General features: G+C 49.9%; 5 protein-coding genes across 8 annotated transcripts; 4 read left to right on the top strand and 1 right to left on the bottom strand.

Moving 5' to 3' along the window:
- Positions 1-1,455: 1,455 nt before the first annotated feature.
- LOC117898302 (probable ATP-dependent RNA helicase DDX10) lies at positions 1,456-4,296 on the bottom strand. 2 transcript variants are annotated; one of them, XM_034807701.1, is made up of 3 exons: positions 4,264-4,296; positions 3,665-4,077; positions 1,456-3,608 (listed from the first exon to the last, which is right to left on the bottom strand). In XM_034807701.1, the coding sequence occupies exons 2-3, from the start codon at positions 4,031-4,033 to the stop codon at positions 1,527-1,529; spliced, it is 2,451 nt and encodes an 816-aa protein (XP_034663592.1). In that variant the 5' UTR covers positions 4,034-4,077; positions 4,264-4,296; the 3' UTR covers positions 1,456-1,526. The 2 variants fall into 2 exon arrangements, with proteins under 2 accessions (XP_034663592.1, XP_034663508.1); XM_034807617.1 differs by lacking the exon at positions 4,264-4,296 and having other exon boundaries at positions 3,665-4,167.
- Positions 4,297-4,760: 464 nt separating this feature from the next.
- Positions 4,761-11,438, top strand: LOC117898219 (calpain-D). Its single transcript, XM_034807493.1, is given in 7 exon segments — positions 4,761-5,446; positions 6,042-6,661; positions 6,748-7,690; positions 8,072-10,424; positions 10,482-10,748; positions 10,806-10,948; positions 11,009-11,438. Coding segments are annotated over 7 exon segments (4,782 nt in total). The 5' UTR covers positions 4,761-5,168; the 3' UTR covers positions 11,187-11,438.
- A 609-nt stretch (positions 11,439-12,047) lies between these two features.
- Positions 12,048-15,025, top strand: LOC117899059 (septin-1). The gene is made up of 5 exons (XM_034808864.1): positions 12,048-12,148; positions 12,717-12,909; positions 12,981-13,239; positions 13,294-13,659; positions 13,727-15,025. The coding sequence occupies exons 1-5, from the start codon at positions 12,131-12,133 to the stop codon at positions 13,980-13,982; spliced, it is 1,092 nt and encodes a 363-aa protein (XP_034664755.1). The 5' UTR covers positions 12,048-12,130; the 3' UTR covers positions 13,983-15,025.
- Positions 15,026-15,475: 450 nt separating this feature from the next.
- LOC117898808 (translation factor waclaw, mitochondrial) lies at positions 15,476-17,839 on the top strand. Its single transcript, XM_034808501.1, has 2 exons — positions 15,476-16,049; positions 16,118-17,839. The coding sequence occupies exons 1-2, from the start codon at positions 15,546-15,548 to the stop codon at positions 17,663-17,665; spliced, it is 2,052 nt and encodes a 683-aa protein (XP_034664392.1). The 5' UTR covers positions 15,476-15,545; the 3' UTR covers positions 17,666-17,839.
- On the top strand, positions 17,721-25,088 carry LOC117898414 (uncharacterized protein DDB_G0284459). Of its 3 annotated transcripts, none has more exons than XM_034807911.1 (4): positions 17,721-17,911; positions 21,841-22,903; positions 22,959-23,040; positions 23,119-25,088. In XM_034807911.1, the coding sequence occupies exons 2-4, from the start codon at positions 21,897-21,899 to the stop codon at positions 24,430-24,432; spliced, it is 2,403 nt and encodes an 800-aa protein (XP_034663802.1). In that variant the 5' UTR covers positions 17,721-17,911; positions 21,841-21,896; the 3' UTR covers positions 24,433-25,088. The 3 variants fall into 3 exon arrangements, with proteins under 3 accessions (XP_034663802.1, XP_034663887.1, XP_034663716.1); XM_034807996.1 differs by lacking the exon at positions 17,721-17,911 and adding an exon at positions 19,774-19,891; XM_034807825.1 differs by lacking the exon at positions 17,721-17,911 and adding an exon at positions 19,805-19,920.
- Positions 25,089-25,134: the final 46 nt, after the last annotated feature.

Genomic DNA, 25,134 nt, shown 5'->3' with positions numbered 1-25,134 from the left:
TTAAGTATGTAATATATATATATGTATATGTGTATGTGTGTGTGTGTGTGTGTATTGCATCTTGTGTCTGAACGGACCTCAAACTTAAACAAAACAAAACAAAAATGAAAACAAACGAAACGAAACGAAAAGAGAGCAGAAGAGAAATACTCCAATAGAGCAGAGAAAAAGGCTCAAAAACGGCTTAGAGATGAAATCTGTTGCCAAAAACAGAGAGTAGAAAAGAGAAGAGAACAGAAGAGTAGACAGGAGACTGGAGACGAATGAGCGGATGAAGCGGAATAAACAATTAACCATTATATAGTATAATTTGTATAGATGTGTGTCTATTGCATTATTTGTACACGTACATATATATACCGTCTATGTATTAACGTATATATGTGTATGCATTTATTTATATACGCTAAACAAAAAAACAAAACAGAAAACCAAGCAAAAATATGTCTTAAAAGCAAAACTAAAACAAACAAAAACAAAAAAAAAACGTAAAAAATGAACAAAAAAATAATTGTAATTGACGTGATGTGTAATGATATTTTTAAAAGCAAATTTTATGCCACGCCCATGCTAAGCAAAACAAAACACAATCCTACGCCCTCTCCTTTGCCCGATTCCCACCATTCCCTCCCCCTTTCCCATGCGTGTCCGCGACGCGACGCGTCGATCACCCACCCACACACATGAACACAACTCTGCTCCCGGGCCACATCTCCAAAACACCACACATTGGGGTAGTCCCATCGATGAGTCTGGTAGCACACATATCCACTATATCCATACACATACATACATATATGCCTGTGCTACCACTGATTCTGGGCCCTTTGCAGAGGTGAAACATCCACAAGAGCATGAGAGGAGATAGAAAAACAAACAAAAAACAGAAAGAAAGATAAATCATAAAATGAAATCAAACGAAAACGAAATAAGAATAAACTTGTGGGCATTTTCCAAATATTTGTGAAGCAGTCGGTGTACGTTTTTTTTTTTATTAATTAAAGGGGAATATCAAAGACTTGGAATGGATACCTAAGAGACATATCTTTTGATCTATTAGAAGTCATCCTATGTTAATTGTTGCTAGGAATGTTTCTCATAGACATTTCTCTGTGCGAAATGCAATCTCTCTCTCAGAACTGAAAGTGTTCCCAAGTCAAATTTTACTCCATTTCCTGTACTTTGCAGTTCTGTGGGTATCCAAAGCTCACACTTTGAAACTTTGGTAGAGATTCAAGGTCCAAAGGTCGTGTCAGAGGATTAGCTAGAGGACACACAAGCAAAGACAATGCAAGCGCATTCAATTTTTAGATCTCCACGCTCTCATATGTGAGCAACCTAAAAAATGGTTGGTGTCTTGGCATTGGTTGATTTCTTGGCTCGACCAAATCTTGCTTGCCGGCTGACGTTCTGCTGAGCGTTCCAATGATTCAAACATCAAGAAAAGATTGGATGTTAGAGGCTATTAAAATAACAGTAATTTTGCATTAATTTATTGAAACAGTCGAAGAACCCCCAATAACCACTTAACTACCCAAAAGATTGGCCACAATCGCCTCCGTGTCCATCAGCGTCATCTTTTTCGTTATTTTGGACTTTTTGTGGGCGGGCTCGTCATCGGAGCCCAAAGCATCGTCTTGGTCATCATCATCAGAGCTTAGACTGGGCGCTGGCCTAGCCTCCGATTGATGATCCGCACTGGACTGCGTTTTGTAAACTTTATCGGGATCGGGCAGCCAGGATAGGTCCACAGAGCCCTCACTGTCACTATTGGCATCGTCTGCCGACTCCCGATCGTTGTTCGCCTCTTCCTCTTCGCTCTCCTCTTGGGCAGCCTCCGTCTTCTTGCGCAGCTTCTCGCGCTGCAACTTGTGCCGCTTCTTGACCAGCTCGCGGAAGCGCAGCTTATCATATTGATCCTCCTCGGAGAGCAGTGTCTTGGATAGCATCAAGTTAATGCCACCATCGTCGTCCTTGTTCTTGTCCTTTTGCTGGCGCTGCTGCCGGGTGCTGAGCGCCTTCATCTGGCTGCGATCATCGGCCACAGTTTCGCCCTCTTCGTTGAACTTGAGCTTGGAGTTCACCTGCAAGTTCTTCTTGAGCGCCTTTTTGGCCAGCGACGCTTTGGTAACGAGCTTTTCGCGCTTCGGCACCACCAGCAGCTCCTCCGACTCGCACTCATCTTTGGTGTCGTCCATCTGTAACTCCAGGGCTCCACCCTCCACATCGTGATCCCTGCGCTTGACCTTGATCAGATCATCATCGTCATCGTCGGTGCCATCATCGCCATTACTGCTGGCATCCGCACCAAAGGTGTTCTGTCTGGTGCCAGCTGGACCCTCCTCCTGTCCCTGTCCCAGCTGTTGCTGTTTCTGACGCCAAAGGAACTTCGCGAGGAAGGGAACACGCGGCGTTACCGCCAGGCCCAGCGACTGTGCGTAGGCGTCCAGGTCCAGGCTGAGCACATTGAACAGACGCTTGTTACGCATGAGAAAGACGGACTTGATGTACGAGAGGAAGGCACGCTGAGCGGTGGCACGCAGCTCGGGGAACTGCGCCAGGAACGCCTCGATCTTGACGCGCGGTGAGAAGAGCTTCTTCGGGTCGATCTGCACGCAGTGGATGTTCAGGTTGAGCTGCTCCTTCAGCGCCCCGATCATGTACTCCTCTTCGCTGGGCGTCAGGACCAGAAGGCACTCGCCGCGGGTTTTGTTGCGGGCGCTGCGACCCGCTCGATGGATGTACTGGGAAACATCCTCGGGGCAGTCCAGCTGGACAACCCAGTTCACTGCGGGAAAGTCAAGGCCGCGCGAGGCCACATCCGTCGAGAACATGACCACGTGACTCTTGCGCAGGAAGTCCTCGTAGATGGCAATGCGGCGATCCTGGTGCAGGGTTCCGTAGAGGGCAAGCAGCGGACACCCCGGCCTTAGTTTACAGAAGATCTCATAGAGATACTTTGCCTGCTTGCAGCTGGATACGAACACGATGATCTTCTGCTTCAAATGGTTCTTGATGAACGACCATAGCATGGTGATTTTGTCCTCCAGATTGAGCACCACATAGCTCTGCTGCAGCAGCTCCGGCACAGCCAGTACAGCAGTCGTCTGACCACCACCCTCCGTTGTGGCTGCGGATGCTGCTGCTGTCTGGCCACCATAGCCCACGTAGACGGGATCCACTAGATTGAGTCTCGCCAAGTCCTGAACAGTGTTTGTCTGCGTGGCCGAGAAGAGCAGCGTCTGCCGTTGGGGCGGAAAGTTTTCGATTATGGAATTCAGCGTCTTCTGGAAGCCCATGTCCAGGCAACGATCCGCCTCGTCCAGTACGAGAATCTCCATGGAGCTAGTGTTGAACAACGGATTCTCGTCCATGTGCTGCAGCAGACGGCCGGGCGTGCAAATCAAAATGTTGCACTGATCCATTCGCGTTCGCTCAAACTTTAGATTCTTGCCACCAATTATGAGGCCGGCCGAGAAGTCGTGATGCTTGCCAATCTTCTTAAGGGTCTCGAAGATCTGGTAGGCCAGCTCGCGAGTGGGTGAGATGATTATAGCGCCCACTCCATCCGTGCGCGACCATTTGTTGATGAACAGATGCTCCAAGACCTAAATAGAAAATCTTCATCAATTGTATTTTCTTTTTGTGTTTATCAGCCACTTACGGGTATGAGGAATGCCAATGTCTTGCCACTGCCGGTGACAGCAGCGCCCAGCACATCTTTGCCCAGCAGTGCTGGGCCGATGCTTTCCAGCTGCACTGGCGTTGGGTTAACGTATTTGGCCTCGGCCAAGGCCTTCTGCGTCTTTTGCGAGAGTGGGAACTGTGCGAACTTCTTGATGGCCTGTGCATCGATCTCTTTGTATTGGTCCTGGAGTGCACGGATCTCTAATTCATTGGCCGCCAGTTTTGACTTGTTGTACTCCGGCCTGGGTCGATGATGCTGCTTGTTGCTGGCGGCGCCTGGTTTTCCATTGTTCGTCTTGGGGCGCGGTCCAGGTTTACCCGACCTCTTGGGTTTCTGTCGCTGCATTCCCTGGTTATTCTATATTCTCTCCCAAAATGTTGCTAAAAATCCAAAACACGTTCTTTTTGGATGCAGATTTCGCTACAGCGAAATTGGTTGGTCGCAGAGGTGAGTCCGCATTGACCAGATTTCAGTTCTGTGTGTTCTTCAGTTTTGTGTTGAATATTATAAAAAAGTTACTGAAAATTTTGAACTCAAAAAAAGAGTTTGCCGAACGAACACTAGAAATAGAATGAATGCAAAACACGTTCTGGTTGCACGCGGGAATCGAGTCACGATGAATTTATTTACATCAGTGTGACCGCGGAGTATCGATATACTTTACCGTTTGGCTCTCAGATATATACCAGAAATATACCTTTCTATTTTTTGAAATCAGCTATATTAGGGAAAATAACAGGGACATATACGAACGAGACTTTTTACAGTCTGGGCGAGTTCTTCCTCATCCTGTCTCCTGTCGCAAAGACGCAGCCCTGGTGTTAGCAGACCAGAAATCGATAGAAAACTGCAATGAGGCTATGAAATGTTAACTTTTTTAATTGTAAGTTCAACTTTATTGTACATTTATTTGATCTGATCTTGCATCTGTTTGCGATATGGTAATCTCATTAGGGCGAACCAACTAATCGTTTAATTCAGTTACTTTAGTGCACTCGACAGCCCTAATTTAATTGATACAACGGTATGGCAGCCCTGCACAAGTTGTTCTCATCTCAGTTGTTATCGATAAGTTAATCAGGTGGGCCGTTCTTATTGTTGCTGTCCGAAGTTTGTATCTACAACAAGGTCTGCCCATACAATCTGCTAAATATGTGTTGTGCTGCAACAGTTAAAAGTGTGAAAGGAGCGCGCGGCGTGAAACTGTCGAAAGCAATTGCCATTGCCTGGGTCTACTGGTGCTCGCTGTGAGGCTCTGTCCGCCCCCCACCCCGCCACACAACAGCACAACTCGAACAACAACGGGCGCTGATAACGGTAGCTTCAGACGCAGCAGCCATAGGCCATAGGCAGAGCGAAAGCTCCAGTTCAAGCTAGTGGCAGGGCAGCCAGCCCCAACTCCAAGCAGTTCAACAGCAGCTACGCTGTTGGCCCCCTGCCCCGGCCTCTGTCCCTTTTACCCAGCCATTCAGTGTCAGTCATGGGCACCATCTCATCGGTGCTGCAGTGGTCGTGCACCAAGTGCAATACGATCAATCCAACTGAATCTCTCAAATGCTACAATTGCGGTACTGTGCGCAAGGTGTTTCCCAGTCCTACCGCAACATTGTCGTCGCACCAGACGGTCACAGCGACAGCAACAACAACTACACAGCGACAGCCCAGCACTTGGATACATCGACAGCGAGCACCCCCGCATCCGGCAGAAGCGTTGCCAGCTGATGGAGAGTCGCTGGATAGGAGCAAAACGGTAACCAGGTAAGCACGCAGTAGGTAGGCAAAAGCAAAGCAAAAGAGCTGCGGTGGGCCTAAAAAAGTCATCACACAAAAACAAACAGCCTGTCTTCCATGTGTATTTGTGTGCGTTGCGTTAGTGTGTGTGTGTGTGTGTGTGTGCGTTTCGCGTGCGTGCAGCGTGTGTGTGTTTGTGTGCGTGTGCCTGTATACATAGAGAAGGAGGAGGAGCAGCAGCAGCAGCAACAGCAACAACAAAAAGGAGGAACAGAGACGAAATTGGGGAAAATCGATTTGGAACCAAGAAACATTGTTTACAATTTTATTGATTTGGTTTTTAATTGAATATTACTCTTCGTTCCATCGTCTCCCCTGGCCCACAAACAACAACAACAACCAAATTTGTGCTGAAAATTAAGCGTCAAGTGAAGTGAGTGGGCAAAAAGCGCAGAGAAAGGAACAGAAGGAACACCAAAAGAAAAGAGGAAGGGGTGGTGGTCCGCGAGTCGAGAGTCGCGAGTCGCAAGTTGGATTTCCATGCGGTCATTGAAATAACCTTTGACGCGTGCAACCCCTAACCCACACCGTTCTCCCTTTTACCCCCTCCGTGTGCTTCCAGAAATGAATACAACAAACATGTCTACAAGTCGCTGCTGCGCGGCTGTCTGAAGCGACCGCAGCGGAATAGCCAGAACCTGCCCGCCAATTGCGTGGATTGCGAGGATACGCGAAAGTACATCAAGAGCTCCATCGAGCTGTATCGCCACTTCTCGAATCCGGCGTTGAACCGACGCTGGATCTGCCACGCCTGCGAGACGGACAACAATTCGGTGACCTGGCACTGCTTGATCTGTGACACGGTCAGCTATCTGGCGCCCATCTACAAGGACGCAATTGCTGGCCAAGAGCTGGCTGCTGCTGGCAGTGTGTTGGGCAGCAAGGGGGATTTGCTGGTGGACAGATCGGAACCGAATAATCATCACCAGCATCAGCACCAGCACCAGGAGGAGCAACAGCAACAGCAACAGCAGCAACAACAACAACAACAACATTCCCAAAAACGACAGCTCAAGGGCAGTGGTCGCAGCGGTAGATTCTCACTATTTCGTCGCACCCAAAGCCTGAGCACGGCCATTGACAAGAGCTCCTCGGGTCGCAGCTGTCACATTTGCTATGTGAACAATCAGAGCAAGGATATCTTCAATTTGCCGCAATCCAAGCCGCAGCTAGTGGCCGCAGGTGAGTAGCAGAGTGGCAACGCTCCTCCCCACCCCAGTGGCAACTCTAATCTCTGTCTCTCTTGCGCTCGTTCCCGTTCTTCCTAGGTGCTCCTCCGTTGGCCAGCTGCAGCAATTCCCGTTTTGCCATTGCCAATGACACATTCTGTCGCCGCAAGCAGAACAACAATAACAAGAACCAAAATAAAGTTGTGCGCGAAAGTTGCGCCAAAAAGAAATATAATTTTACGATCACAACGCTGTCGCGATCGGCGGCCAAGGAGGTGCCCAAGTCGATAGCCAAGCCGCTGCGACAGCAACTCCTCCTGCAGCAGCAGCAGCAGCAGCAGCCGACGACGAAGCAACAGCAAGCGAATGCGCAGCGTGAGCCAGCAGCAGTGAGTATGAATCCAACACAGTTCACCATACCGAGGAACGGAGTCTTCATAGCGGTCAATGAGTGGTCAGAGCCGACAACCAGCAGCAATGTGGCCAGTGGAAAGCGCACTCAGCAGCAGCAGCAGCAGCAGCAGCAGCAACACAATAACAACAACAACAACAGCAGCAATAGCAACAAAAACAACAACAAGGAGCAACAGCAGCTATACGAGAACGATTGCGTGGCCTTGGCCCAGCAGCAGCTGAGGGCAAGCGCGGCACAGGCAGCACAGATAGCAGCAACCGCCGTGGCTGTGCCCGAGATTAGCTCACCTGTGGCTGTGGCTGCGGCTGAGCAGCCGCTGCCGGCAATGCCCATCTACGCACAGGTGAACAAGCAGCACAAGCTCAAAAAGAAACAGCAGCAGCAGCAGCAGCAGGAAGCGCTGGCCAACAACAATGGCCTCAACAGCGTTGAGGCGGCAGCAGCAGCGGACAACGGCAGTGGCAGCGAAGCTGTGACAGGATTTGGTTGCCTGGGCGCCAGCACCGATGGCAGCGGCGAGGCCAGCGAAACAGAATCGAGCAGCACACAGCCGGAGCTGCATGTCGAAGAGCATTCCATTTACGCCAAGGTCTGGAAGGGACCACGCAAGGCGACAGAATCGAAAATGTAATTGTAAACCCCCGGCCAGGGCACAGAGAATGGACCCCACTGTGCTCCTGTGCGCTTATCAGTTTCTGTTTTGGTTTTCCGCTGATTATGTTTTGCTTTTTGCTGCGACGCTGAGTCACAGACCGGCCACACAGTGAGCACTTGCCCCTTGGACGTAGCACAAATGTTAAGCCAAAGTTTGTCCACTTGCGCGGGTGCCCACTGTCGCTTTGGCTTTATCTTTTTTCGTTGTTGATTGTTGGTTCACCTTTTTGTTGCGGTTTTCAGTTGCTCATTTCGCAGCTTCTACTTCCCAGTTTATTTGATTTAATTTCTTATTATTATTGTGGCCACTTGTGCTGTTTGTTTAATTGCCTTTCTGCCTGTGTGTGCTTGCAGCACGCATGAACCGCGTCCCAACGCCGCCTCAAGCTCAAGCTCAGCAGCGACTGTCGGGCAACGCAACGACAATAAGCCGCTGCTGGTGTTGGCTGCCCACAGCAGTCGCAGCAAGATGTGGACATGCATCAAATGTTCCTACGCCTACAATCGTCTCTGGCTGCAGTCCTGCGAGATGTGCGAGGCCAAGCTGGAGCAGCAGCAGCAACAGCAGCAGCAGCAGGCAGGTGCGTAAACGGCGCAGAACTCTCCCGAATTTGTGTTAATAAATTGTCTTGCAGAGACACCCACGCATCGCGATGAACCGTGGACCTGCAAAAAGTGCACGCTGGTCAACTACTCGACGGCCATGGCCTGCATTGTGTGTGGCGGCTCCAAGCTGAAGAGCATCTCCTCCATCGAAGACATGACGCTGCGCAAGGGCGAGTTCTGGACCTGCAGCCATTGCACGCTGAAGAACTCGCTGCATTACGGCATGTGCAGTGCCTGCAAGTCGATACGCCTGCTGCCGGTCGAGACGGTGCGCGAGCGTCCCGACGGCCAGTCGTATGAGGAGCAAGACGCAGCCGCTGCCGCAGCCGCAGCCACTGCTGCTGGGCAGCATCTACCAGCGGGCAGCGCTGGCAATGAGGCGAAGACGCCCACAGTCATGTCTATGCCCATGCCGATGCCACTGTCCATGCCCATGGCCATGCCCATGCCTATGCTGCAGCTGCCCGCAGCTGTGGTGCATCGTGGCTCGCGCAGTCCATCGCCCATGCCACAGCAGCAGCAGCAGCAATCGCAATCGCAGATGCAGCCAGTGAGAAGCTCCTCGGGTGCCATACCAAAAAGACACAGCACCGGCGGCTCCATTGTCCCACGTAACATTTCCATTGCCGGGCTGGCGGCCGGCACTTCGGCCTACAACATACAGCAGCAGGGAACGCCAGCAGCTGCTGGCGCCAAGAAGTGGCAGTGTCCGGCCTGCACGTACGAGAACTGCGCCGCCTCCGTGGTCTGCGACATCTGCTCGAGTCCGCGCGGCCTGGTGAACGCTGTCATCGGGGATGCTCTGTCCAGGAAGTCCATACGCGTGGCCCTCACCGACATCAGGCAGGAGAGCAAGCTGATGGAGAACCTGCGCCAGCTGGAGGAGACCGAGGCGCTGACCAAGTGGCAGAATATCATTCAGTATTGCCGCGACAACAATGAGCTCTTCGTGGACGACTCCTTTCCGCCAGCGCCCAAGAGTCTCTACTACAACCCGGCGAGCAGCGCCACCGAGGGCAATCCCGTGGTGCAGTGGCGTCGCCCCCACGAAATCAACTGCGACGGTGGGGCGTATCCACCGTGGGCTGTGTTTCGCACTCCCCTGCCGTCGGACATCTGCCAGGGTGTGCTGGGCAACTGCTGGCTGCTCAGCGCATTGGCCGTGCTGGCGGAGCGGGAGGATCTGGTGAAGGAGGTGCTCGTGACGAAGGAGATATGCGCACAGGGCGCCTACCAGGTGCGCCTCTGCAAGGATGGCAAGTGGACCACGGTGCTGGTGGATGATCTGCTGCCGTGCGACAAGCGCGGCCACTTGGTCTACTCGCAGGCGAAGCGGAAGCAGCTCTGGGTGCCGCTGATCGAGAAGGCGGTGGCCAAGATTCATGGCTGCTACGAGGCACTCGTCTCCGGCCGTGCCATCGAGGGCTTGGCCACGCTGACGGGCGCTCCCTGTGAGAGCATACCGCTGCAGGCCAGCTCCCTGCCCATGCCCAGCGAGGATGAGCTCGATAAGGATCTGATTTGGGCGCAACTTTTGAGCTCGCGCTGCGTGCGGTTCCTCATGGGCGCCAGCTGCGGCGGCGGCAACATGAAGGTCGACGAGGAGGAGTATCAGCACAAGGGACTGCGTCCCCGGCACGCCTACTCCGTGCTGGACGTGAAGGATATACAGGGGCATCGGCTGCTGAAGCTGCGCAATCCCTGGGGCCACTATTCGTGGCGTGGCGACTGGTCGGATGACTCCTCGCTGTGGACGGACGACCTGCGGGACGCCCTGATGCCGCACGGCGCCTCCGAGGGCGTCTTCTGGATCTCCTTCGAGGACGTGCTCAACTATTTCGACTGCATCGATATCTGCAAGGTGCGCTCCGGCTGGAATGAGGTGCGCCTGCAGGGCACACTGCAGCCCCTGTGCTCCATCTCCTGTGTGCTGCTCACCGTGCTGGAGCCCACCGAGGCGGAATTTACGCTCTTCCAGGAGGGTCAGCGCAATTCCGAGAAGTCACAGCGCTCCCAATTGGATCTCTGTGTTGTGATATTCCGCACCCGCTCGCCGGCGGCACCCGAAATCGGGCGTCTCGTGGAGCACAGCAAGCGGCAGGTGAGTGCTCCTCTTTGACCCCATCTCCTCCTCCACTCTGAACCGAATCCTTTGCAGGTGCGCGGCTTTGTGGGCTGCCACAAGATGCTGGAGCGTGACATCTACTTGCTGGTTTGCCTCGCCTTCAATCACTGGCACACTGGCATCGAGGATCCGCATCAGTATCCGCAGTGCATCCTCGCCATCCACAGCTCAAAGCGTCTGCTTGTGGAGCAGATAATACCCTCGCCGCATCTCCTGGCCGATGCCATCATCAGTCTGACGCTGACCAAGGGCCAACGGCACGAGGGACGCGAGGGTATGACCGCCTATTACCTCACCAAGGCAAGTTTTCTCCACCTTTTTCCGCAACTGCAAATGTTGAGAATGATTTGTTCGCAGGGCTGGGCGGGTCTGGTTGTGATGGTTGAGAATCGGCACGAGAACAAGTGGATTCATGTCAAGTGCGACTGCCAGGAGAGCTACAATGTGGTGTCCACACGAGGCGAGCTCAAGACCGTGGACTCGGTGCCGCCGCTACAAAGGTAGAGCTTCAGCTTTTGTATTCACTTTTCCCCTTTAAACATTTGTTTTTCCCCTGGCAGGCAAGTGATTATTGTGCTAACCCAGCTGGAGGGCAGCGGCGGCTTTAGCATCGCTCATCGTCTCACGCATCGGCTGGCCAACTCGCGGGGCCTGCACGACTGGGGACCGCCTGGAGCCACGCACTGTCCACCAATCGAAAATGTACACGGGCTGCATGCACCGCGCCTGATCACCTAAGGATGGCACGCATGAAAATAATGAATGAATCAACGCATAAACGGATGGGTGGGGGGATTATGCCTGGAGCACTGGTTAAAGATAACGAACGATTAATGATGATGATGATGATGATTCCTTTCGATGTTCTCTCGATGTGTACTTATGTATGTTCTTGATTTCCATTCGTCTCCGCTCTAGTCGATGTTTTGTAAACGTATTACGTACCACACACACATACAACAACAACAACAAAAAATACCAAAACCCAAAGGAAAGAAATATATATATATATATGTATAGATGGATATAGGATACATATCCCATCTGATCAAACATAACACGGGACTGCTTCAAAGTAATTAACATTTTGTATACAATTTTCCATATACTTTTTGTGGGCCACGGCCTGGTGGATGGAATGGCAATGGCTTTTAGTTGTTTTAATGGACAAATGGCAGAGCGTTTTTAGGTATAGATATTCTACAAAACAGGCTGATAATATGACGGCCCAATGAATTACTTCACGTAGACGCATTGCAATCAATTATTGGCCGTTTCATGTTTTCCAATTTAAAAAAACGTTTACTTAAGCATCGATACTATCGGTTGGTGTTTTCGACGTTTTTACAGCCCTTGCCAGAAGACTAGAGACTCGATAGTTAGAGGATGCGTTAGAAAAGAGCCCATTCTTTGCCCCTATGTGCAATCTTTGTAAAAAAAAAACACTCACTCACTATAAATTCGTAAAACTTCAGTTGAGAAAACAAAATTTCAAATATCGAACATTATAAATTATACAGCCAAAACGCCCATCGGTATATTTAATATACATTATTTTGGTATATTTCTGAGGGTCAGACGGCATAGCCTATCGATAAGTCCGCGGTCACACTGCTGGCGCTCCAATTACCATTTTGCATTGTGTTCGTTCGTTTCGTGTTTTTTTTTTTGTTGTTGTTAAAATGGCTGATACAAAGGGCGTGAGTAGCCTCGATAATTTGATATACAATTTTGATTAGCCTGTGAAGTGATCGCTGCAGAAAAGCAATCCATTTAAAGCATTTCCATGCAGATGCAGTGTGTGGGTGTTGTCCAAAAATGCATCCCGATGCCGATGCCGCTGCTTCCTCCTTCGTTCTGTTCGCCCTGCGTCCGCTCGTTTGCGCAGTGCAAGTCAAGTGATTCACACACAACACATGCCGGCGTCGGTGTCGGCGTCCGCGTCGCTATCGGCATTCTTTCTTTGTTTGCGCTTGCAGATCTCGCCGAATGTCCCGCCTCTGACCCACATTCAGAGAGGAGAACTGGCAATGGCCGTCGGTAACGCTAGCATTTCGTTGCTTCTTTGCCCAACATACATACATACATATGCACATATGTACATAAATATGTCGATTGAAGCAAGAGAAATTTTCGTAGTTTCGTTGTCGTGCGTGACAAGCATTTAAAACAATTAAAAAGCGACGCCATCAGCGCTTTCTATGCGCAAATTTCAACAATGTCTGAAGACTCATCTTTTGGTGTTATTTGTTTGTTGGTTTGTTGCAGTTTTCCAGCATCGAGACGCCCGGCTATGTGGGCTTTGCCAATCTGCCCAATCAAGTGCATCGCAAGTCGGTGAAAAAGGGCTTCGAGTTCACGCTGATGGTGGTGGGTGAGTCCGGTTTGGGCAAGTCCACGCTGGTCAACAGTTTATTTCTGACGGATCTATACCCGGAACGCATCATACCCGATGCCATAGGTAGGCGTTATGCTCCAGCCCAGTATGTCTTTGTTCTCTGATGACTCTCTCTCTTTCTGTCTCCCTTGCAGAGAAACAAAAGCAAACAGTCAAGCTGGAGGCATCGACGGTGGAAATTGAGGAGCGCGGTGTCAAGCTGCGACTCACTGTTGTCGACACACCCGGCTTTGGTGACGCCATTGACAATTCCAACAGCTTCAGTGCCATACTCGAGTACATCGATGAGCAGTACGAGCGCTTCCTGCGCGACGAAAGCGGCCTCAATCGTCGCAACATTGTGGACAATCGCATACACTGTTGCTTCTACTTTATATCGCCCTTTGGGCACGGGTAAGCATACACTGCGCACTCCCCTGTGGGCATTCCTAAAGCTGCTCTTTGTAGCCTGAAGCCATTGGATGTGGAGTTCATGAAGAAGCTTCACTCCAAGGTGAACATTGTGCCCGTTATTGCCAAAGCCGATTGCCTCACCAAAAAGGAGATATTGCGGCTCAAGTGCCGCATTATGCAGGAGATTGAGGGCCATGGCATCAAGATTTATCCACTGCCAGACTGTGATTCCGATGAGGATGAAGACTACAAGGAGCAAGTGAAGCAACTGAAGGAAGCTGTGCCTTTTGCCGTCTGCGGCGCCAATACACTACTCGAGGTCAAGGGCAAAAAGGTGCGCGGCCGTCTCTATCCCTGGGGTGTGGTCGAGGTCGAGAATCCCGATCACTGTGATTTCATAAAGCTGCGCACAATGCTGATGTGAGTTTCAGTTGAGTTTTAGTTGTTGCTGCTCTTGACATTATTTTCTGTGTGTTCTTTCTGCCAGCACCCACATGCAGGACCTGCAGGAGGTAACGCAGGAGGTGCACTATGAGAATTATCGCTCCGATCGCCTGGCCAAAGGCATTAAGGTCAAGGAGAATGGCATCAAGCAGGAGCGTGACAACAATGTGAATGCTCAGGCACAGGCCAATAATGCGCTCTCGGAAAAGGATCGCATACTGCAGGAGAAGGAGGCGGAGCTGGCACGCATGACGGAAATGCTTGCACAAATGCAGGCACGCATGCAAGCGCAGCATTGAAGCGTTTTCCAACACCTACACTTACACACCTACATCTTAAAAATCAAGCAGCGAATTGCACGCCAATGTGCAATCGTTTAGTTTATACACAACAACAACAACAAAAACAAAAACATATATATATATATATTTTGTACGCAGATTTAATTAAGTTGCGCTCGCGCTTGACTATATATTCTCAACTGTAAAACGAATGGCGCTAAAAGTATTTTGTATTAATTTTTTGCATTCATCATATACATTACATATTTGTATGTACAATGAATATCAATATATAGTACATAGTTATATAAACACACACACAAAACCACAGGCGAGCAAGCGATGTAATTGTTTACCCACAAAAATGCTCATCAAAACGCGTACACAAAATGGCCGCAAAAGTTCTCTTCATATCACACACACACACACAAAGAAACACTCCTAAAAGTCGAACATGAATTAACTGTATTCCTACTATGTATTTAGACATGACTTTGTCGATATTAACCATGGATTATTGCACACTGTATTTGCATTTAGATTAAGTTATAGTATACCCAACCCCCTCGCCCCCTGGCCCCCTGGCCACTCATCATCCAATTTTATTGTATGTTACTCGACACACATTTTGTATCGTCTTTATAGCCGCTCTGATCTTCCGTATTAAGCGTTTTTTATTTAGGTTACAGCTGTTGGTCGTCCCTCGTTTTGGTGTTCGAGCTATGGCACCCTGTTCAGCACCCTGTCGCCTGCATCCTATGCACAATTTGACTGCTCAAAACGTGATCGTTAAAGTACTTGAAGCTCTTTAAAGTGATTGATCCCCCTCCTAGCTGACATGGACAATGGACACCGAACCATAGTTGCGAGCGCGAATTCGAAGCACGAGTCGGGGTGGCACGTGGGTCACGTGCACTCTCGAAAGTGAAAACCAAAATGTGAAATCTCTTATTTTTATAATTATATGTGAACTATTTTACCCAACAAAAGAACTATTCGCTATGACTACACTTATATTCTCTACAAGGTGCGTTCCACACTAAACGGAACATCTTACAAAATAAAAAAAAACCATCAAAAGTGTACCTTTGGCAGCAGTTTTTTGTGAGCATTCCAAAGGGGTTTCTTTTTTCAAAATGCTTATCTTTTATATCCATTAAGTAGGGCCTTATTCGACATAAATTCCGACACGTTTTGGCCACTTCATTGTGGAAGGAAACTTACTCACAATTTACCGCTAAGACTTACTCTAATGCCTGTTGCCTGCACAGTTATTTCCTCTTGTTAAACCTTAGATCTGCTCTGCTTACTATCTCTTGTCTCAATATTATGGCATTAGCTTGCTGCTAAAGCTTTTTGGTTTCAAAAAATAACGTTAGATTAATAATTTTAAGCTTTCACAGATTTGGCCGCCCTGCAGGCTGGTATATAAATTATTTTTCGAGCTATTTTTACGTCGTAATTGAGTATATTGCGGTATATTTGATGGATAAGTCCGCCCTCACACTGGTCACACTGCACTGCGCACATGTTGTGCGGTAACAATTGCCGGGCGAAGAAAAATGTGAATGTAGAGAAAAAATGCACAAGACTCTTTCAATCCGCTGGTCCCTTATCCAAGCGGTGGGCATTGTCCATTCCCATCCAGCCAGTCGGTGCAAGGGCACCGTACTTTGGCCATGGCAAGCAGCCTGCAGCTGGCGCAAGGGCCTATCCACAACAAATCGGGTCAAGGACGCGACGGCGGCATCAGAGTCTGACTCGGGTTCGGGCTCGGTATCGGAGCTGTCTCAGGATGCGCTCTTGAGGGACTTTGCCAAAATTCCGGTGGAGCGTATACGCAATTTCAGCATTATTGCCCATGTGGATCACGGCAAGAGCACCCTGGCCGATCGCTTGCTGGAGCTGACGGGGGCCATTTCAAAGAATGCCGGCCAGCATCAGGTGCTGGACAGCCTCCAAGTGGAGCGGGAGCGCGGCATCACAGTGAAGGCTCAAACGGCCTCCATCTACTACAAATACAAGGACGAGCTGTACCTTCTGAATCTGATAGACACGCCCGGCCACGTGGACTTCTCCAATGAGGTGGGTTAGCAGGCACCCAGGCAGGATATTTGTCTGAATCGGTAATCATTTCAATCCTTCCCATGTAGGTTTCCCGCTCGCTGGCAGCCTGCGATGGAGTCATCCTGCTGGTTGACGCATGCCACGGTGTCCAGGCCCAGACCGTGGCAAACTATCATCTGGCCAAGCAGCGGAATTTGACTGTGGTGCCGGTGCTCAACAAGATCGACATCAAGCATGCCAATCCCGAGCAGGTGTGCCACGACCTGCAGCTGTTATTCGGCATCGATCCCGCCGAGGTGCTCAAGGTGTCCGCCAAACTGGGCACGGGCGTTGCCCAGGTGCTGGAGCGAGTTATCGAGCTGATACCTGCGCCCACAGTGGATCGGAAAAGTGCGTTTCGTGCCCTGATCTTTGACAGCTGGTTCGACAAGTACCGCGGAGCACTCAACCTCATCTATGTGCTCAACGGGCAGCTGGAGCAGGGCCAGGACATTCAGTCGTTGGCCACCAAGAAGAGTTATCCCGTGAAGAGCATCTCGGTGCTGCGTCCGGTCGAGTGCAGTGTGGCTAGCCTGTCCGCCGGCCAGGTGGGGCTCATCGCCTGCAATATGCGCAACAGCAAGGAGTCCATCATTGGGGACACCATCCACCTGAAGAACCAGTCGGCCAGCGCCGCCGGCAGCTACCAGCCCCAGCAGCCACTTGTCTTCGCCGGCGTCTTCCCCGTGGATCAGTCCAAGCACGTGGCCCTGCGCAGTGCCATTGAGAAGATGGTGCTAAATGACTCAGCGGTCACCGTGAAGGTGGACTCGAGTCCGGCATTGGGGCAGGGCTGGCGGCTGGGCTTTCTCGGCCTGCTGCACATGGAGGTCTTCTGCCAGCGGCTAGAGCAGGAGCATGGCGCGGAGCCCATTATAACGGCACCGTCGGTTACGTACCGTCTAGTGTTGGGCAACCCCAAAATGATCCGTCAGCAGGGCACGGACACCATGGACATATCGAATGCGGCGCTCTTCCCCGACCCCAGCAGCATCCGGGAGTACTACGAGCCCCTGGTCATGGGCACCATCATCACGCCCACCGAGTACGTTGGCCAAATTATCGGCCTGTGTGTGGAGAGACGCGGACTGCAGCAGAGTTCGGTGAACATTGATGAGGCGCGTATTCTGATGAAGTACGTTCTGCCGCTGAGCGAAATCATACTGGACTTCCACGATCGCCTCAAGTCGATCAGCTCCGGGTACGCCAGCTTCAGCTACGAGGACAACGGCTACCATCTCACCCATCTGGTGCGTCTCGACATTCACCTGAATGGGCGGCCCGTCGACGAGCTGTGCCGCATTGTGCACAGCTCCAAGGCCACCGGCGTGGCCCGGCATATGGTGCACAAGCTCAAGGATCTCATACCCAAGCAGATGGTGCAGATAGCGATTCAGGCGTGTGTCGGCAGCAAGGTGCTCGCGCGCGAGACCATCAAAGCCTACCGCAAGGATGTCACTGCCAAGCTCTACGGCGGCGATGTGACGCGCCGCATGAAGCTGTTGCGACAGCAGTCAGAGGGTAAAAAGAAAATGCGTCTCTTTGCGAACATTCGTGTGCCCCACGAGACATTCATCAATGTGCTGAAGCGCTAGGATCTGCAATTGGCATCCAACCACCCACCCACACATTCGTATGTAACAGGCAAAGGAAGAGGAGCTGCATTTGGCAGCATTGTGCGTCAGCAGCAGACGCCCACACACAACGAGCAGCCCACACCCACATGTAGGATTAACAGCAGCGAGAGGAGATGAGAGACAGTGAGAGAAAGGAGAGCAGCGAAAGAAGATGAGAGACTGCGAGAGGAAGGATATTTACCGGTTCGTGTTTGTGTATGTGAGGTAAGTGCGCCACACTCTTTTTTACTCTCTTTCGCTTGCCTATCGCAGCTTCAACTCCCCACCCTCCGCTACCAGTGCTTGCTATGGTGAAAGATAACCGTTCATTATCGCCTGAATATAGAAATAGAAATAACGGATTACAAACCGCAAATGGGGAAATGGGCGTGACCGCATGCACGCCCATATTTTATAATGCTAATGAACTTAACATTGAATCTATGTACATAGATAACAACAATTGTTGGTTAGAATTTGTGCTAGTAGAGACATTCCTCGTTCATTCGTTTCCGCCCCATTGGGAGAATTTCCATACCCAGGATCAAGCTTACAAATAATGTGTTCTGCCCTAGAAATATGTTTACATTTTTATGTTGAACTTTCTCTTTTAATTACAACTAGTCCAAATCGCAAGCTTCCCCTTGGAGAAGGAGATTTACCAGCTTCAGGTCGAAAAGTCAAAAGTGTATTAGCAGCTTCGTTGTGGTTCTCGGGCAAATCGTTGCGTTTGTTCGCTTGTTTGCTTTCCATTGCCTATGTGGCACCCTCCCTCTCAATGAAAACCAAAAGAGGATGAGGAAGAGCAAGGCAAGGCAAGGCACAAAAAAATCGAATTTCCCTGACCCTGAAATGTGGCACAGAGACACACTGACTGACGCACACTTGCGCACTCAGAGAGAGAGAGAGAGAGAGAGAGACAGAGCTAGATGTAGTGCATAACGGTATCCTCCTGCCTCCCCCAAACACACAACTTGAACATACAGATGCACACATACTGCCATACAAAAATCTGTGTTCGAATGCAGATGGGGGTTCGGTTTCTATGTGTGTGTTGTGTGTGAGATAGCAAGTTCTTAGCTCGCTTGTGTCTCGCTCCCGGCAAAAATGTTGTTGTTTATGAGAAAGATAGAGAGAATGAACGGAACAACAGAATCGTACCAAACCGAACCGAACCGAACCTCCAAACCTGATGGACGTCGTCCGTTAGGTGTGGGTTGAATGATGGGGGAGGAAGTGCGCGGGTGAGGGCGCTGACGGTGTCGTTCATCTCTATGTGTGTGTGTGTTTGTTTGTTTGTGTGTATGTGACCTTGAAAAACAATAACATTGTTGTTGCTTCTGTTTTGCTGCTGCTGGTTCTACTTTGCTAAAAGTAAAAATGCAAATTGCAAATAAACCAAATCCGAGCAAAACTGTTAAATGATTATGCAATAAACACCGGACAACCGAAGCTCCAGAAATGGTATTAGCTCAAGGGGGGAGAGGCGATCGAGGAATACTGCAACTTGTCCGATCATCTGGAGAAGTGCCAACTTGTTGCAGTTGGAGATGATGTGAGAGAGGGAGTGTGCGATTGACTGTACGTGTAACTGTGACTGCAGCAGCCTCCCTCCACTCTTTCTCTATCGCACCCTGCTCCTCTTCCGCTGTCAGCAATCAGCTGCACTGGCTTTGTCTCCCCTCCCCCTGCCCCCTGACCAACGGAAACAGCAGAGAAGGAGACGACAAACAACAAGAGTGGACTGAAAACAGCTGAGTCTGACCTCCATGCCCAAGTGCAAGAGAGATCGCAAGTGTTGGCGCTCTCTCTGCTGCGTTCAGCCGTTATGTTGTGCACATGTAAATGTGGGGAACGGAACGACCAGGAGACACACACAAGCAAGCACATGCAGAAAGGGAAAAAGATAGAAAAAAGTGTCCGTGTCCGTGTCGACTCTGCTGCTGCGCGCAATTGAACCTCACAGAGCAGCAGCAGCAGCAAGCAGCAGCGACGCGACTTCGTCTCGACACATCGCCATCGTCGTCGTAGTCCGCTGTCGCCGTCGCTATCGCTATCGTTGTGTTGTCGTTGTCGTTGTCGTTGCCGTTGCCGTTGCTCTGCCCGTACACAAAACACAAAAACACAGTCAGTTTTCATTCTCATTTGACATCATCAACATTGAAATTTAATTAAATAAGAGCAGAGCGACCGAGCACTGTGACTGTGAGTGCGATTCGATTTCTTCGATTCAAGTAAATACTTTAGTTGAGACCATTTCAGGCGGGGCTTTATTAATGGCCCGGTCAGGTTCATTAGTTTTCATTTAGGAATTGGATAAATAAAATTCCGCCATTCTGCCATTTCATCCACAACAAATTTTCTTTGCAAAATAGTCGACGCGCACAAAATAACAAACGTCATCAGCTGTTTCTTTACCTATGTGTGTGTGTGTTCGTGTGCGAGCGTATGGCTGTGTGCAAGCTTGTGGCTCGCGAGTCTGCGAGTGTGTACGGGGGGGTACTCATTTTAGTTGTTTTATTTTTGTGAAAATTAAAAACAAGTGAATAAAAAGTGGACAAACAAAAGAAACAAAAATTGATTGCATCTAAACCTAACCTAGAAACGGAATTGAGAGAACGAGAATTGGTTTTTTGAAGGTTATGGCGATGCCATTGCCTCGACCACCCTGCGACCCCACCGCCAGCCGTCTCAATAGATTGGCCTTGACCGTGTGTGTGTGTGTTTTTGAGTGTTTGTACGTGCATGCATTTGTGTGAGAGGGGCAGCAACAGTGACAAAAGCAACGGTAGCTAACAGCTGAAAGCTGCAGTTGAATTTTTGCTTCAAGTGGCAGCCCAGCAGATCCTCCCACACCACACACTCTACACTCTACCAAACTGTCACAGAATTGTTGTTATAAAACTCAAATCCCAGTCTCAAAATTGGCAAACATTTTAATAGGAGGAAAAGGGAATAAAACACTTAAGCCCTGTGCGTTGCCCACAAACAATAAACAGCAGCACCAGGCAAAGCGCAATCAAGTTCAAAGCAAAATGCAAAGAGAAAGAGAAAAGGCGAACGGCATCTACCGCACACACACATGCAAACGCATGAACCTGCGCGCATTCGCACTCTCGCTCCCTCATACCTATACAGTCATGGCAATCGCACAGCTGTACACGTAGCCAGTGTTCATCGCGAGAGTGAAGTTTTGTTGTTTTCTTTTCTTTTTTTTTTGTTTTCTTTAGTTTTTATTTTGTTGTTTTGTTGTGAAATAATTGTGCAATCCAATCCAAGAAAGTGGGTGAACGGTAGACAAAGTAAAATATTAATACATATTGAATCGAACAGAGTAACACTTCCATACATGTGTGGACATAAATGTGTGAAATTAGCAGCTGTTGGTGTGAAGGAGAGGTGCATGAAAAACTTGTAAAGAATTCAGTTACTTTTCAATAAGAACGACCAGTGTTGTAAAAAGTTACAGTCTGCTTTCTTCCCCTTTGTATGAATTTCTTTTCGCTTAATTTGTTTATGCAAGTACACAGGCTTATGTATTCGCTGACCGATCAGACAGAGTCATACAACTGTACACAAATCTTACATATGCATGAGCGTACATACATTGTATGCATATGTGCGTAAAAAATATCGCTTTCGCGTACGTACACATGCCAATACATTTGTTCATGTTTGTATGGGGGTATAAAAATCGCACAAAAAGAGAGGAAAGTGTTCATTTTCTCACATATTCATTCATTCTCTTCCTACCGTTTAGGCGCAAAATAACACAACATTTCATAATAATAAAAAACACTGGTGTTGGTGTGAGTTTTTTCGTTATTTTTGTTTAAATAAATGAATGGGAGGGGGGTGCGATCACACAAACACAGCTGATAGTGGTTGACGCACTAGAATATATGTGCAAACACACGCACTCACACACAAACACACATTAGTATCACTCTCGCACTCACTCACTCTCTCTCTCCGCTCTCGCATGAAACTGGCTGCTTAAAATTGTAAACAACTCAATACCGTTTAACAGGGCTGCCAAGTCCTGTCAACGATTGATTTCAAGCATATTGGCAGCCCCGGCGATCTGTGTGCGAATTTGTGAAATTCATTTAACTGATCCAAAATTTTCCGTCTCCTTCTCTTCTCCTTCACAGCGTAATGTGTTTTACAATTTCCAACAAGAAGCGGAACAATTATTCATGAGATAAAGATGATCAACGGATTGAGTGTAAGCGGTGGTCAGCAGCAGGCAGCAGCAGCAGCAAATACGAAGAAGACGAAGGCAAAGTCAGGTGGAGGTGCTGCAATAACATTGCACTTTGCCTACAACAATAACAACAACAATAGCAACAGCAGCAACAGGAACAATTATAATCATATTACTGGCAACAAAATGGACCATCAAATGAACAGCAACAATCCAAAGGAATCGCTATCCACGAAGGTGCTCAAAATAATAGAAAGCATCAGAGGAGGAGGTGGAGGAGGAGGAGTTGGAGGAGGAGAAGCAACAGCGGCAGGTGAAACTATAGCAGGGGCAGTGGCAAAAGCAGTAGAAGAGGCGGCAACAGGTGGCAACAGCGCTGGTGGGGCCGTGGCAGGCCTGAACTGGTTGCCAATGCCCAAACGGCGCACATCTTTGCTGCAGCAAGCAGCAGTTTCGAGTAGTACCTCAGCAAACACCAAAGAGAAGGAGCAGCAGCAGCAGCAGCAGCAGCAGCAGGGGAAGAATGCCATCAAGCCATCAGCCTCGTCTGCTGGTGAGTTGCCTTTGCAGCCACAGCGCACCGAAGACCAGGAGCACGCGTTTCGACTCATCGAGGATGTGCACAACTATGCCAAGCTGCAGGACGACAGCGAGGACGATGGTGAGGATCTGCTGGACGATGACGAGGATAATGATGATGAAGACGAGGACGATGATGAAGAGGAGCAACAGAGAATGGCAGTGCCAGCGCCACTGCCAGTAATGAGAGTGCCGCAGGAGGTGACGCGCATCCAACTGGAGGACACCGAAGAGCATGTGGATGTGGTGACTGTGCCGCAGCAGGAGGAACTGGTACAGCAGCAGCAACTGCAGCTGCAGCAGCAAACAGCAGTTGAAACGGAGGACAGAAGACCCGAGCACCATGCCCGGCGTCCGATGAATGCATTTCTCATCTTCTGCAAACGTCATCGGGCCATTGTCAAGGAGCGCTACAAGTCCCTGGAGAATCGGTGAGTTCATTGGATCCCAACAGCCGCAGCTAGCAGCTAATGATTCCCCCCGCAGAGCCATTACCAAAATACTCGGCGACTGGTGGGCAGCACTCGACGAACAGGAGAAACATTGCTTCACGGACTTGGCACAGCAGGTAAGGAGAAGGCAGCTGCTCCATCTAGATTCTAGAACTTCAACTTAAACGGGAACCCTTTCCATTTCTCCTTCTAAGAACAAAGATGCCTTTTTCAATGCCAATCCCAACTTTAAGTGGTACAAATTGCCAGCTCCACCGTTGCGCACACTGGCCACACGTCCCGGAAATGCCACAGCGACTGCTGCCAGCGATGGCCAACTGCTCGAGGAGCACCCGCAGCAAGTGCCGCTGCAGTGGGAGCAGCGCAATGAGCTGACCGCCTCCCTCTCCGCCGCCAAGTTGCTGCGTGGCAACTTCTTCAAGCTGGCCGATGAGACACAAATGGGTGAGCTGAGCGCCCTGCTGCAGGCACAGGTGCAGGAGAAGAAGAAGGAGTGTGCGCTGCAGCAGGTGCTGAGCGAAACGAGCCAGTTCCTGAGCACACACATGCCTGGCGGCACCAAGCGGCCCATTGCGACACAGGACAGCAACTCGAGTAACTCCAGCGAGGAGGATGCGGGCATATCCCCCTGCAAGAAGGCGAAATCCTCGCGCTCCTGCAAGGGCAAGATCTACCAGGAGCTGGTCAACTCCGGCCAACTGGCGGCTGTGGCTAAAAAGAGCAAAATCCGCCTGAATAGCGGCGGACAAGCAGATCCTGGCGTAGATGCAGCCGTCAGCAGCCCCCACACGCAAGTGGAGAGCCTGGAGGTGGCCAACAGCCAGCATCCAAGAAGCGTCTCCGAGTCGAGCAGCAGCGGCGGCGGCGGCATCGCCGGCTTTGACCTAGAGGAGAAGATCAAAGAACTGACGGCGCTCAGTCTGGATGCCTACTTGCAGCGCAAGCGCAGCACCAAGAAAAAGAAGAAGTTTACGGCGGGCAAGAAGCAGCGCAACTCGAACAGCGCCAGTGCTGCGACAGTGTCCGCTGGAGCAGGACCAACAGCAGCCGCAGGTGCAGGTGCAGGTGCAGCAGTGAAAGCAGAGACCATCGATCTTGTGCGGAAGGAGGCACAGCGGCAGGCAGCGGCTGTGGGCAGTCAGAAGCGCAAGGCACGCAAGGAGAGCATCACACGGCGCGACGTGAGCGCCATTGAGCAGGAGGTGGCGTCCATTCTGCCTTTGACCATCAACGGGTGCTACATCTTCGACCAGACCGCCGCCTGCCCGGATGTGGCAGCGAAGGCAGCAAACAATACGACGTCCCTGACCCTGTCCACCACTCCCTCCGCCTCCTCATCGTCGTCGTCTGCGTCGCCGCCACTCTCTTCGGCCTCGTCGTCGTCATCGTCCTCGTCATCATCGTCGTCGTCCTCCTCGCAGGCAGCTTTCGATGTGACCTCTACCTCAGATCTACTCATACTGGCCGAAGTAGCCGCCAACCGCACTGAGCTGACCAAGTCCAACTAACAGGGGGGAAGCGGATGATGATAATGATGCTGCCGCCTCCGTGCACCACCAACATGCAACAAGCCACAACAAGCACCAGCACCAGCAGGAAGCACTGCTGCACCCCCCATCCACCACCCTGCACTCTTTGTATGTGTATAAGTGTTGTGCAATGCCAGAAAATGTCTCTCTGCAAGCGTCGGGAATCGTTGGTCGGTGGTGGTGGTGGTGGTGCGACAGAGACGGCATAATGAAGAAACAGACATTCGTTGATCTACAATTTAGTCAATAATATTATGTAAAGAGAGTGGGAGACAGAGAGAGAGAGAGCGTATGCGTATGCGTGAGAGCGAAAAAATTGATATAATTTTATTTAATTTGTTGTGATAGGCAACTCAAATCGGTCGCGATCGGTTCTATGATTATCACAGCGCACGCATCATATATGTTTATACATATGTATACCATATTTTTTTTATACATAGATGACTTGTTCTGTTTTTGTTTGTTAAGTTTCTCTTTGATCGGGCCGCGTCCGAAATTACCAACAGCTGGACCCTCATTAAGTGTTAATTATTATTATTATTATATTATTTCTAATAATTAGTTGTAATTTATTACTATATGTGTCGAAACGCAAACATTATGCAAACAAAAATATATTCATCCAAAAAGTAGAAATATGTTTTGAATTCTTTGGCGTGTGCACCGCTCAAATTTAAA

This window comes from Drosophila subobscura, chromosome A (assembly GCF_008121235.1).
Source record: "Drosophila subobscura isolate 14011-0131.10 chromosome A, UCBerk_Dsub_1.0, whole genome shotgun sequence".
NCBI lineage: Eukaryota > Metazoa > Arthropoda > Insecta > Diptera > Drosophilidae > Drosophila > Drosophila subobscura.
The sequence above is the reverse complement of the archived record's forward strand: the minus strand, read 5'-3'. Positions and strand labels throughout refer to the sequence as shown.

Coding starts and splice junctions, on each gene's coding strand:
- LOC117898302 (XM_034807701.1), bottom strand. CDS start 4,033: ATGCAGCGACAGAAACCCAAGAGGTCGGGTAAACCTGGACCGCGCCCC. Junction 3,609..3,664: donor CATTGGCATTCCTCATACCC/GTAAGTGGCTGA, acceptor TTTTCTATTTAG/GTCTTGGAGCATCTGTTCAT.
- LOC117899059 (XM_034808864.1), top strand. Junction 12,910..12,980: donor CATCATACCCGATGCCATAG/GTAGGCGTTATG, acceptor TCTCCCTTGCAG/AGAAACAAAAGCAAACAGTC. Junction 13,660..13,726: donor AAGCTGCGCACAATGCTGAT/GTGAGTTTCAGT, acceptor TCTTTCTGCCAG/CACCCACATGCAGGACCTGC.
- LOC117898808 (XM_034808501.1), top strand. CDS start 15,546: ATGCACAAGACTCTTTCAATCCGCTGGTCCCTTATCCAAGCGGTGGGC. Junction 16,050..16,117: donor ACGTGGACTTCTCCAATGAG/GTGGGTTAGCAG, acceptor CTTCCCATGTAG/GTTTCCCGCTCGCTGGCAGC.
- LOC117898414 (XM_034807911.1), top strand. CDS start 21,897: ATGATCAACGGATTGAGTGTAAGCGGTGGTCAGCAGCAGGCAGCAGCA. Junction 22,904..22,958: donor TACAAGTCCCTGGAGAATCG/GTGAGTTCATTG, acceptor TTCCCCCCGCAG/AGCCATTACCAAAATACTCG. Junction 23,041..23,118: donor TCACGGACTTGGCACAGCAG/GTAAGGAGAAGG, acceptor TCTCCTTCTAAG/AACAAAGATGCCTTTTTCAA.